At 43.1% G+C, this 11618-nt stretch overlaps 1 protein-coding gene and 1 pseudogene across 1 annotated transcript; both read right to left on the reverse strand.

Annotated features, from left to right (window-relative positions):
* Positions 1-1260: 1260 nt before the first annotated feature.
* On the reverse strand, positions 1261-7666 carry PDCD2 (programmed cell death 2). Its single transcript, XM_043456904.1, has 6 exons — positions 7298-7666; positions 6515-6757; positions 6035-6166; positions 4616-4719; positions 3140-3253; positions 1261-1916 (listed from the first exon to the last, which is right to left on the reverse strand). Exons 1-6 carry the CDS (start codon positions 7578-7580, stop codon positions 1758-1760), a joined length of 1035 nt encoding a protein of 344 aa, XP_043312839.1. The 5' UTR covers positions 7581-7666; the 3' UTR covers positions 1261-1757.
* A 2200-nt stretch (positions 7667-9866) lies between these two features.
* LOC122434177 lies at positions 9867-10990 on the reverse strand (annotated as a pseudogene).
* Positions 10991-11618: the final 628 nt, after the last annotated feature.

The following is an 11618-nucleotide window of genomic DNA, read 5'->3' on the forward strand; positions in this document are numbered from 1 at the left end:
ATAGTGCTACATGTAGCTGTTTTATATACACATCTTTGTATGAATTACATACTCATACACACCTGGTGGCTCAAGACGGTGAGGAATCCGCCAGCAATGCGGGAGACCTGGGTCTGATCCTAGGGTTGGGAAGATCCCCTGGAGAAGGGGATGGCTACCCACTCCAATATTCTTACCTGGAGAATTTCATGGACAGGAGCCTGGCAGGCTACAGTACATGGGGTTGCAGAGTCAGACACGACTGAGCAATTAATACCACTACAGTAGTAACACTGCTATACATATGATACTGAGTAAAAGGCTAGGACTTCCTGATATAAAAGTATAATGAAGTGATCAAGTCAGTGACATTACCAAGTGACATTATGCCATTCTAAGGTGTGTTTATGGCAGCAGTGCATTTCAGGGTTGACAGGGCCGTTAACCAGAATTAGCTGTTGGTCTGCAAGCAGTGATCAACAGCGATGTCTCTTCAGGTTTGCCTTAGTGCTGGGCAGGCTTCACTGCTGCTAACAGAACTGGGAATTATCTCACTGGAAGTGCATATTGCTTGGGGTGGGAAGGAGCCTTAGCACTGACTTAAGAACCACTTGTGTAAACAGAATATCCCTCATCTGAAAGCCTCTTCAGGGCCTCCCTTAGGCCCAACAGTCTCTGAGGCCCAACCCAGAGAAATTCCAGTGGTTGATTCCAAATCATTACTTGGGTGTACCCGCCACATGGACAGTGCTATGAGACAGGCAGATGGAAAGAGAAGACCATCGCTCTTGCCTTTCAGTCTGCAGTCTGTAAGTAGTGCCACTGGCTGACTAAGGCCAGTTTTGAGGTAGAGCTTTTCAAAGTCAGCTCTTCTGATCACAAATCGACTGGTTTTTCTGATCCTGCTAACTGTTGCTTTCAGAATTAGTGGGTATCCCATTCATCATACTAATTAGTGACTGGTTAGTGATTAGTGAATGGTTTTCCAGGCAAGAGTACTGGAGTGGGTTGCCATTTCCTTCTCCAGGGGATCATCTCGACCCAGGGATCGAATCCAGGTCTGCAACATCGTAGGCAGACGCTTTACCATCTGAGCCACCAGGGAAGTCCAATTATTGAATGGGGTTCAGAATTTTCTCACATTCTGGGCTTCCATGTAAACTGGAGCCTGTGACAATCACCTGATTATTATACATGTCTCCTGGGGTTTTACCCAAATATTTTTCTCTTAAATTTTGCAAATTTTAGGGGGAAAATGCTGTGAATGATAGTTTGACTTAATTAGGCACATAATCCACTTTTATTGTAAAAAGAAATGTAAGTACAAAGATCTTAGTTCTTTTTAAGTATGTCAAAAGTAAAAAATTAATTTTAAATATAAGTAAAAAGTTCTTGGTTCCACTGTTGAGTTCACATCTAGTATCTTTCCAATTTTTTGATACACATACACATGTATATTTTTACAAAAACTTCACACTATGAATACCATCTATCATGGTATTATAGATGGTATGGTATTATAGATGATACTGTGTATTTTATTTGATCTGCATATAGGTCTGTATCATTAAGATCATAGCCTCCTGCTAGATAGATACACCAGAATTTATTGAATTCCCTGCCACTGGACATTTTTGTCTAGCATTCAGACAATGTAAACAACACCTGAAACATCTTTGTGTATCCCTGATACAACTGTTTCCTTAGGATAAAGTTCTAGAAATGGAACTGCAAGGTAGAAGAGATTATGAATATTTTAAGGCTTTCCACCATTGTCTTTAGGCTGCGTCTGTTATATCCTGCTTCCAAACAAACTCCTCTGCGTAGCCAGTGCCCAGTTCACAGCTTTCAGCGCAGGTGAAGACGGCCAGGACGCCCCAGTCGACGCTCCTGCCCAGTCTGTCCGCCTTCAGGTAGTTGAGCAGCTGAGGCATGACCTGAGAAAAGGGTGGCACAGTCAGAGCTCTCCTTGGAGGCGAGGCGCACACACAGTTTTCAACAGACCAGATCTTCCCTGCCAGGGCGACTGTAGGGACCCTGATCACTCAGCTCTCAGTCTCCACATTCTACAGCAAGGTTGCAGACATGACACTGGTAACTTACTAACAATCTAAAAATACTTTGCAGCTCTGTGTTTCTTTAAAGCCCCTCTTAATATCTGGTGTCCTTTTATCTGAGAAAGAAGTTCCCAAGTGTAAGATTGGCTGATCTGTTTAACTTGCCTGTTAATCTAATTATTTTTTATTAATAATAATGCCACAAAAATAGGCAGAGGCTTCTATTTGGGCAACTTTTATTTTGTGCTATTTACAACCTGAATAGCAGATGCCATTACTGTGACTCTGAAGAAACACTACCGTAGTAGAATACAAAAAGACAATCTACTGACGTATTTGCTTAGACTAGAAGGAGTCTGAGGAGCCGTGGTCTCCTGGGAGCGAGTCCGAGGCAGCACTGCCCCATTGCTGGCAGACTGCCGTGCCCCGAGCTCACCGAGGGCGTCACGCACCAAGAGCCAGTCTGTTTTGGGTCAGTCCTCAAATTACCCTTTCAACCGTAAGAAACAACTATGACTTTATAATGTTAGTGAATCGACAGTTCAAGAGTTGTTTCCACCCAACCCAAATGGATTCTGATGCTAATAATCTCTTTTCGGCAAGAAAAATTTTATCTTAATGATTACATTCATTTGTTCTAACAAATCCACAAACCAAGACCAAACAGAGCAAGGGTTCTAAAACACTCCTCTCACAAACACTGAAGCTACATCATTTTAAATTATAAAGGTAACAACAGAGGCACTAAAAATAACGATATAACCACACTGGGAAGCAAGGGATGGTCCAGGTGGCATAAGTGACATTTAAATCCTCACTACTGCAGAAGTCAGTCAACAGATAATGCCTACAAACTAGTGAACTGATAAATCTCAGAAAAAGCAAACAAATTAGAGGCAGAAATAACTTCCAGATTAACCAGTAAAGGATAATTCCCTCTTTGGAACATACTGTAAGGTGGTGCAGAAACTACTAATTGTCCTTAAAGGGCATCTTCTATACATAGTACTCCTAGGAACTCTTGCACATAAATTACTTTGGCAAAATCTTTTAATATTTAATAGGGTAAATATATACTACAGTATTCCTTTTTAAGATCTTACCTGGAATTCAAATAATCTCTTAGCACCACAAGGGCAATCTGGAATATCCTTTTCTTGAGGGATATTTTTACCGGAGATCCAGAGCGGGGCAATCCCTCTGCCGTATCTGAGAATCTAAAATCAATTAGGATCCATTTAAATCACCAGCATCTCATGTGACCTGAGGATCATCTCCAGAAACTTTGTACATACTCTGACAATTGATGAAACGCTCATCTGAAAACCAGTTTCCTGTCTGCCCCTCCCCCACTCCCTGGCACATACACACTGGGCACCATTAATGCCTGCCTCAGTATCGTCAAAGTGATGCTTTCAGCTCATCTGAGTCAGGTTATCAAAAGTATTTTTCTTAGATGACTATGATTAGACTGAATTCTATGGCTATTTTGTGAAGAGACTAACAACAATTCTATTTCCCCATTACCAGGTTGTGAATATAAAATGCAACCCAGTGTCTCTGCTTACCTTCACACAGATAAGGAACCTTAGTTGCCAAAATACCAAGTGAGACACACTTTTTTAAATACAACAGAAGTAAATTTCACTATAAGATCTTACGTAACAACTGAGTGATGTTCCTAGATGCTTCTTGTTAAAAAAGAAATAGGCATTGCTAAAAACCACCTTCTCAGTATTGAGAACCTAGATCTATTCTTCCTATAAGCCCCTGAGTATTTATTTGCTCTAGTGACTGGCTTATGGGAATTCTGCAGAGTCTTTAGCGGTTTATATTTATGGTGAGGGAAATTAAGGGAATAAAGTTAATGGAAGAAAACAGGCAAAGGGAAACATTTGCTGAACACTTACTGTAAGTCTATAGTCTACCTTAATCCTCAAAACCACTCTTTTTTTCTCCCTACACTGTAGATACAACTACATCAGAAGGCCAAAATGTAACTCAAGGAGCTAGGAATCCTCATACCAAAACCCATTATTCTTTTGACAAAGCCAGTGATTTCTCTACTAATGTGTCAGGTTAATTTTTATAAGTCAAAGGTCCCTGTTGGAAAGATGCGCAAAAATTTCCTTTCTGTCTTGCCATTAGTGTCTAAACTCCATGTATTACAGGCAACGAAAGATGTTTATCTCTGATTGCTGATGGTTTTAGAAAATGACTATATGATACACAATGTAGCCTTTAGTCTTCCCATAACTATTAAAAGGATCAGCACTGCAAACACCTTTCCATATGGACCCCTGTGTGAAGGAATCCTACAGACAAGAGACTAACTTTATTAGAAGGAGTTACTTCTACACAGGTGTGGCGTTTTTTCTTTTTTTTTGGGGGAGGGGGGGTGTGGCGCACACCGTGGCTTTTGGGATCTTAGTCCCCCAACCAGGGATCGAACCTGGGCCCCCAGTAGTGGGAGTGCAGAGTCCTAACCACCAAACCACCAGGGAATTCCCAACTCAAGATTCACACCCGGACACCACTTGAAAAGAACAGAAGAAGGAGCTATATGAGTTCCATTTTACCTGTTCTGGTTCAAGGGATATTTTAGTTTTAAACTTCTGGAAAATTTTATCTTCCTTAGATTCATGTTTTGCCATGGATTCCAATTCTTCCTCATGTGCTTCACCTGAAAAATCATTAACATTACTGTTATGGCAACAGGAATAACCCACATGTCTTAACAATAAACACATGCCAAGGAAAGCCAGTTTTTAAGCAACCAACTTAGTGTTAAATCAGACACTGAAGGCCTGATGTTTTCACAGGGTTTTCCTGTTTTGGTTTATTAACATCTGTGCTTTAAGACTACCTGACTTTCCAGGTACTCCATGAAGCATTATTATTCTGTTGGTTCTTTAAAGAGCTTTTCCTTAAACCTTCAAATTAAGAATAGACTCCAAGTCCCAGGTTCAGGACTGCTGTACCCAGCACTGAAAAGGATACTCCCAAAAGGATACGAGCCCTTCTAATTCCTACTGTCCTTCACTTGTCTGAACTCTTATTTACATTTTTTTTCCTGCCCCATCTCTCCTTTCCCAGCTGGTACGCTCATTCTGTCATCACAGGCTCACTGGACCTGTCAGCTCACACTTTCACACTCACCTCTGGAATCCCAGCTACCCGAATCACCCTGTCCTGAACAGGCAAGACTCTTTGTAACTCAGAGGGTATTTCTGATATCCTGCATGTGAACTATAAGGCAGTAAGCTGACATTCTAATGTAAAATTTAATCTAGATTCTAAAAATCTACATTCTGTGGTGGTGAAGAGATCAAGTTCTAAAGTCAGCAAGATGTGAGCTCAAACTCCAGTTGTAAAACTTAACTGTCATCAGTTATATGCCCAAATAAGTTATACCCAGAACCTCAAATTCCTTACTGCAAAATGAGGTACTGCTTTCAATGTATTGTTCTGATGGGAAAATCTCAGTGAGATCATGCACAGAAGGCCCACGGTATGAGCTGTACAACAGAGTATGTGTTGGAGAAATGCTGGCTCCTACTGAGTCTCAGCACAGGCACTGCTCTAGCACGTGACCACTGTGAAGTAACTGACAGGATTATGAATCTGAAACTTGACAGGTAAGAGGGCGCCTGCCACCCACCAAACACTGCAAGGTACTCTTATGTACATCATCTCAATTTGAGAAACAAATCTTGGAACAAGATAAACTTTCCAAGTTTCCAGCATCTTGTGCAGTCCCACCCAACTGACCAACTGGAATACACCCTGCGACACTTCATAGCAATCAAAATATACGTTATATATGCCAAGGAGAGAAGTACAGAAAGGCTATCTTCAAACGAGGCAGTATTTGAAAAGTACAGGTTGAAGCCTCCCAAGTGAGTTGCCCAGTGCTTCTCTTCTTGGCATATCGAGCCCTTTCTTTCAAGTATTATATTCACTCACTTAATGAATGAGTTTTGAGACAGATTCCTTACCCATGCTTCCTATAATCTCTGATTCATCATCTCTTTCCACAACTTCAGGCATAATCTCATCTTCTGTTTCTATTACAATTTCAAATTCTGGAAAAAGGAAGTTGTGATCTGGAACAGTACTGTCCAAATTATCTGAAACAAAAAAGGTAACTAGCATCATTAGTGATCATTTAGTTTTGAAAATCAAATAATTTCCTTTTTCTGAAATGTATTCCATGTTGTAACAGTTTTCCTTAGAAATTAACATATGTAGCTCCAGCATTTTAGATTATGATTCATACATTAAATGACTATATTAAAGCATGGTTGGGATGTGAGTGGGTGAGAACTCACAGCGGTGTTTATGTCACTAGTTAACCAAAATTCTGAAAATTATTACACCTTTTCTAATGTTAACCTTTATCCTCAAAATGAAAGATCTGGCCTATAGACACGAGGAAATTGAGCTGATATTTAAAAATAAAAAAAGAATTGACTGACCTGTCTGCGCACAAGCCTGCTTATGTCCTAATTGCCAGTCCAGACTCTGATGCTCCTTACTGCAGTAATGTGCCTTGTGACATCTGGAGCATCTTTTGGGGCCTGAACAGCCACAAACTCTGCAGAGATGTGCACCAGACTTGAGCTGGAGATACACAGACTCTCCTGTCTCTGACGGAGGATCCTCAGAAGGTGGCTCATAGGAGTAGAAGTCATTTCTCCTGGGCAGCTGATTTCTGAAAACTAAGGGGACAGGAGAACTGTTAATGATTTAAATAAAACAATACAGCAATTCAAGTATTTGAGCCTTCACACTAGACTGAAAAAGACATTCATTTTTTAAAAAGAAAAACTGAAAACAGTTTTCCCGTGCAAAGAGCTTATTTTTTGGAAACGGAGAAAAGAATGAGAAACTTCTACAGTTCACACAACTAAGTACGCTCTTACAGTTTATTCAAATTAACAAGAATAATAGGTAAAGTCAGACTACAGAAACATGAAAAACCTGTTGGGATCCACTTTTCCGAAAAGTGACGATTTCTATTACCTGAAAGTAACCTACCACACCTATTACCTACTAATTAAACAGAAGGCTGGCGGCTAGGAGTGAGTGAGCACGCGGGACGCCCCCACCCCCGCAAGTGCTCGCGGGGTTCCAGCGGGGAGAGGCCGGCGGGGTACGGGGGAGACCGGGCGGTTTCCGTGGGGGAGAAGCCGGTGGGGTACGGGGGAGGCCGGGTGGCTTCCGGGGTCCGACCCCGAGCAGAGGCTGCGGCCACTCACCGCGCAGGCCGCAGCAGCACGGCGGCGTCCGGCAGCAGAAGAGGAAAAGACAGCGGTGGAAGGCATCGGCCCGGCCTGGCAGCGGCGCGTACACCTGCAGCAGGAAGGCCATCGGGCGGCCACACAGCGGGCAGGCCAGCTCCGGGGGCCCGGGCAGCCCGGCCGCACTCAGCCACGCCGGCCGGCCGCCCACCTTGCTGGGGAACTGCTCGCTGCGCAGCCGCCACGACGGCACCGCCTCCACGAAGCCCAGCTCCGCCAGCCCAGCGTTTGGAGACCCCATGGCGTGGGGTGCAGGCTAGTCCTACCGCAGAACCACCGCCGCCGCCGCCGGAAGTCGGCGCCGGAAATGCGGACGGCGGGCCAGACGTGATTGGATGACAGCGCAGAGGGGGCGGGGCCACGGGGGGACCGGATTGGGCCGGCTCACTTATTCCGGGTTTCCGGTCCTTGCCTGGGTCTGAACAGTAAATGTCAGGTGCCTTGGTAAGTTTAGTTCGGTGGCTCAGTCGGATCCGACTGCTTGCGACCCCATGGACTGCAGCACGCCAGGATTTCCTGTCCATCACCAGCTCCTGGAGATTGCTCAAACTCATGTCCATCGAGTTGGTGATGCCATCCAATCATCTCATCCTCTGTGGTCCCCTTCTCCTCCTGCCTTCAATCTTTCCCAGCATCAGGGTCTTTTCCAATAAGTCAGTTCTTCGCATCAGGTGACCAGAGTATTGGAGCTTCAGCTTCAGCATCAGTTCTTCCAATGAATATTCAGGACTGATTTCCTTTAGGATGGACTGGTTGGATCTTGCAGTCCAAGGGACTCTCAAAAGTCTTTTCCAATACTACAGTTCAAAAGCATCAATTCTTTGGCACCCAGGTTTCTTTATAGTCCACTCTTACATCCATACATGATTACTGGAAAACTATAGCTTTGACTAGACGGACCTTTGTTGGCAAAGTAATGTCTCTGCTTTTTAATATGCTGTCTAGGTTGGTCGTAACTTTTCTTCCAAGGAGCAAATCTTTTAATTTCATGGCTGCAGTCACCATCTGCAGTGATTTGAGAGTCGTGTCCCCCCCCCGCCAAATGAAGTCTCTCACTGTTTCCCCATCTATTTGCCATGAAGTGATGGGACTGAATGCCATGACCTTAGTTTTCTGAATGTTGAGTTTTAACCAATTTTTCACTCTCCTCGTTTAGTCTCACCAAGAAGCTCTGTAGTTCTTCTTAGGGTGACAATATATAGCCTTGACATACTCCTTTCCCAATATTACCTAGGAACCTGGAATGTTAGCTCCATGAAAGACTAGAGATCTCTTCAGGAAAATTAGAGATACCAAGGGAACATTTCATGCAAAGATGGGCACAATGAAGAACAGAAGTGGTATGGATCTAACAGAAGCGGGAGATATTAAGATGAGGTGGCAAGAATACACAGAAGAACTGTACAAAAAGGTCTTAATGACTGGGATAATCATGGTAGTGTAATCACTTGCATAACAGGCAGACATGCTGGAGTCTGAAGTCAAGTGGGCCTTAGGAAGCATTAGTTTGAGCAAAGCTGGTGGAGTTGATGGAATTCCAGCTGAGCTATTCCAAATCTTAAAAGATGATGCTGTTAAGTGCTGCACTCAATATGCCAGCAAATTTGGAAAACTCAGCAGTGGCCACAGGACTGGAAAGGGTCTGTTTTTATTCCAACCCCAAAGATGGGCAATGCCAAAGAACCTTCAAACTATGGGACTGAACTCCTTAATACCTCTATACATATGACTATAAATATCTCTACACATCTAGATACAAAAATCTCTATACATATCATTAGAAAGGTCTCTATACATATGATTGTAATGATCTATATAACTATAAATATCTATATACATGTTGATATATTAACCGCTTCAAGACCTTAAGCCATCATTCATTTGTTGGAGACCTGCTTACACAGTGAATAATGCAAGCAACAATTTATTAAATAGAACATGTCATATTGCTGGAACCTAATAAGATCATACTACAACAGAGAGAGATAGAAAGCATAAACAATTTTAAACCAAAGAGAACACATCAAAGCAATGATTAGTATAATTACTTGAAATCTGGTCACAATAAACCATTAAGTCCATAGGGGAGCTAGCTGAAGAAGTTAAATTCTGGAAGTTTCAGTTAAAGAGGAAAAGGTTAATGTTTTATCTTTGTTTACAAAGGTATAGTTTATCAGTGCATTGATACATATTTGTCTATATCAACCTACACATACTCCTTTGAACTCATGTAGCCTGTTTCATCTTCAGTCATTCCAAATATAGCCCTCTAATCTGTTGCAACTGTTTTTTTTTACTGCCAAAATTTAATATAGTGTCATTAAACACAATATTCAAATATTCAACTTTTTAAGCACATGAAAGTTATCATCTGCAAGTGGGCTATTTTTATAGTTTCCGTAGTGTAACTTTACAAAATTCTTTTTCTCAACAATGTCTGACACTGATCTTGATACTTGTTAGGCAGTCTGATGTAAGATGACATCTCGACAGGCAGAGATTTAGGAGATGATCTGAATGCCCATCTTCAGAATTCATCCTCGGATGACTGATCATCATCTTCGTCCCTTACTTCTTGGTATTTCCTTGAAGACTCCCCTTCTGGATTACAGCTCTGCATTTTAGTATTTGGTCTTTCAGCTCGCTTCTGTGCTGCAAGCTCGGCTTGCATCTCGTCATGACTCTGCTCCTGCTGTCTCTGCAGTGCCAGCGGCCCCTCTATGGAGAGCAGCTGTGTTGGCAGAAGCAGGGCCGCTGTGATGTCATCGCGATGCTTCCTGTCCCAGCGCCGCCTCTCCTCTGAGAAGACGGAAGACCCTCTCCTCTGACAAGCACTGGATGAAGCATGCCTCTGTGAAGGTAATACATTGGTTTTAAATTTATGTGGCGGGGGCATGGGATTTTTGGCTCTCATTTCCAGCACTTCCATGTAATGAGGCTTCTTCTGCGGCCCACTCCAGAGGCTGGCCAAGTTCTCAGGACTCTGGTTTCCTTCTGAGTGATGTTCAGTGGGGTCCGCAATTGTGATCCTTTGTAATCTATCAGTGAACAGGTTGTCTGAGCTGCCAGGATGATCCTCCACTTGACCTAAGGCACAATGCTGAGGGAGACCCTCACTAGCTTCAGATGAGGAAGGCACCGGGGCTCTGCTGCTAGAAGTTGGGTGCTCACTCACTGTGTGTTCAGCCTCAGTTGCCTCAGCATCACCTCTGCGAGTTGGATGTGCCAGTCCCTGTTGTGAGGTTGTCTGAGATGATGTGATGTTAGCTACAGAGGAACAGCCAGGAACTGGTGACGAAGTATCAAGTATCTGGTCAGAATTCTGGGCCTTATCTCTGTCTTCATGAACAACTGCAATCGCTTTTTGCTTCCCTTTACAGTCTAAGCTAACTGTCTAGGATGGTCTAGGATAAAAGAGTTCACTTCTTCCTCTAACTTCTTCACGTTCTGCAATGGCAGCTTTCAGTTTGGCGACAGCATCTGAGATCTTTTTACCTTTATCGGGCAATTTGCAACTTAAGTTTACGTTGCGCAAAAGTCTCTCCTGGCGCTTCAACATTTCCCGTAGCTCCGCCAAACTCTGCTGCCCCAAGTCCTCGGGAGTTTGGGGCTGGAAGCCGCGGGGCAGCGAGGACATTCTGCGGGGGCTGAGGCTGGAGAGGCCGTGGGCACTTGGCGTCCTCGGCAGCCCCTGCAGCTGGCGCCAGTTACGCGGCCGGCGGGGACTCCGGCGAACGAGCGGGAGTCGCCATTTTCCCCAATCTGTTGCAACTTTGTCCAGTCCTTTTTCTCAATTTTATAACAGAAGGATAGAAACTTCATGTATTTATATAGACCAGTAGAAGATACTAGGATGTCTTAGTTTAATGGGTTTCTTTGGTGGAGGAGGGGGCTTAGAAATCATTTAAAATCTCAACCATTCTTCCTGCTTCATCATTTTCAGATTCCTTTGAGATGCAAAAAGCTTTGGAAGCAGTGTTTAATATAATCTGAATTTGCCAGGTATTTCTCATTCTGTGTAAATGCAGATCTGAGAGGTAGAATTTGATGGGTACAAAAAGAAAAAAAAATCTTGAATGTAGGGACATTAGTAGAAATTGGGAAAGGCAATCACAGTGGATCAACTCCACCTCCATCACAAATGTGAACAAGCTTATCTTGATAGTAACATTCACAGTGGAGGAGTTAAAGTGTTATCATGAAAAATTTCTTACAAAAAGGACAGAGGAAAAGTTTTCGTGGTAGAATACACCTTTCAAAGAGCCTGTAAATTTCAGAT

This window comes from Cervus canadensis, chromosome 33, assembly GCF_019320065.1.
Source record: "Cervus canadensis isolate Bull #8, Minnesota chromosome 33, ASM1932006v1, whole genome shotgun sequence".
NCBI classification, from domain to species: domain Eukaryota; kingdom Metazoa; phylum Chordata; class Mammalia; order Artiodactyla; family Cervidae; genus Cervus; species Cervus canadensis.

What these genes read in the sequence shown, in the direction of transcription:
- PDCD2 (XM_043456904.1), bottom strand. Translation starts at nt 7,580, where the DNA reads ATGGGGTCTCCAAACGCTGGGCTGGCGGAGCTGGGCTTCGTGGAGGCG. An exon ending in AGAGATTATAGGAAGCATGG is followed by an intron (nt 4,720 to 6,034) that starts GTAAGGAATCTG and finishes ATGATTTTTCAG; the next exon opens with GTGAAGCACATGAGGAAGAA. An exon ending in TATCCCTTGAACCAGAACAG is followed by an intron (nt 3,254 to 4,615) that starts GTAAAATGGAAC and finishes AATTGATTTTAG; the next exon opens with ATTCTCAGATACGGCAGAGG.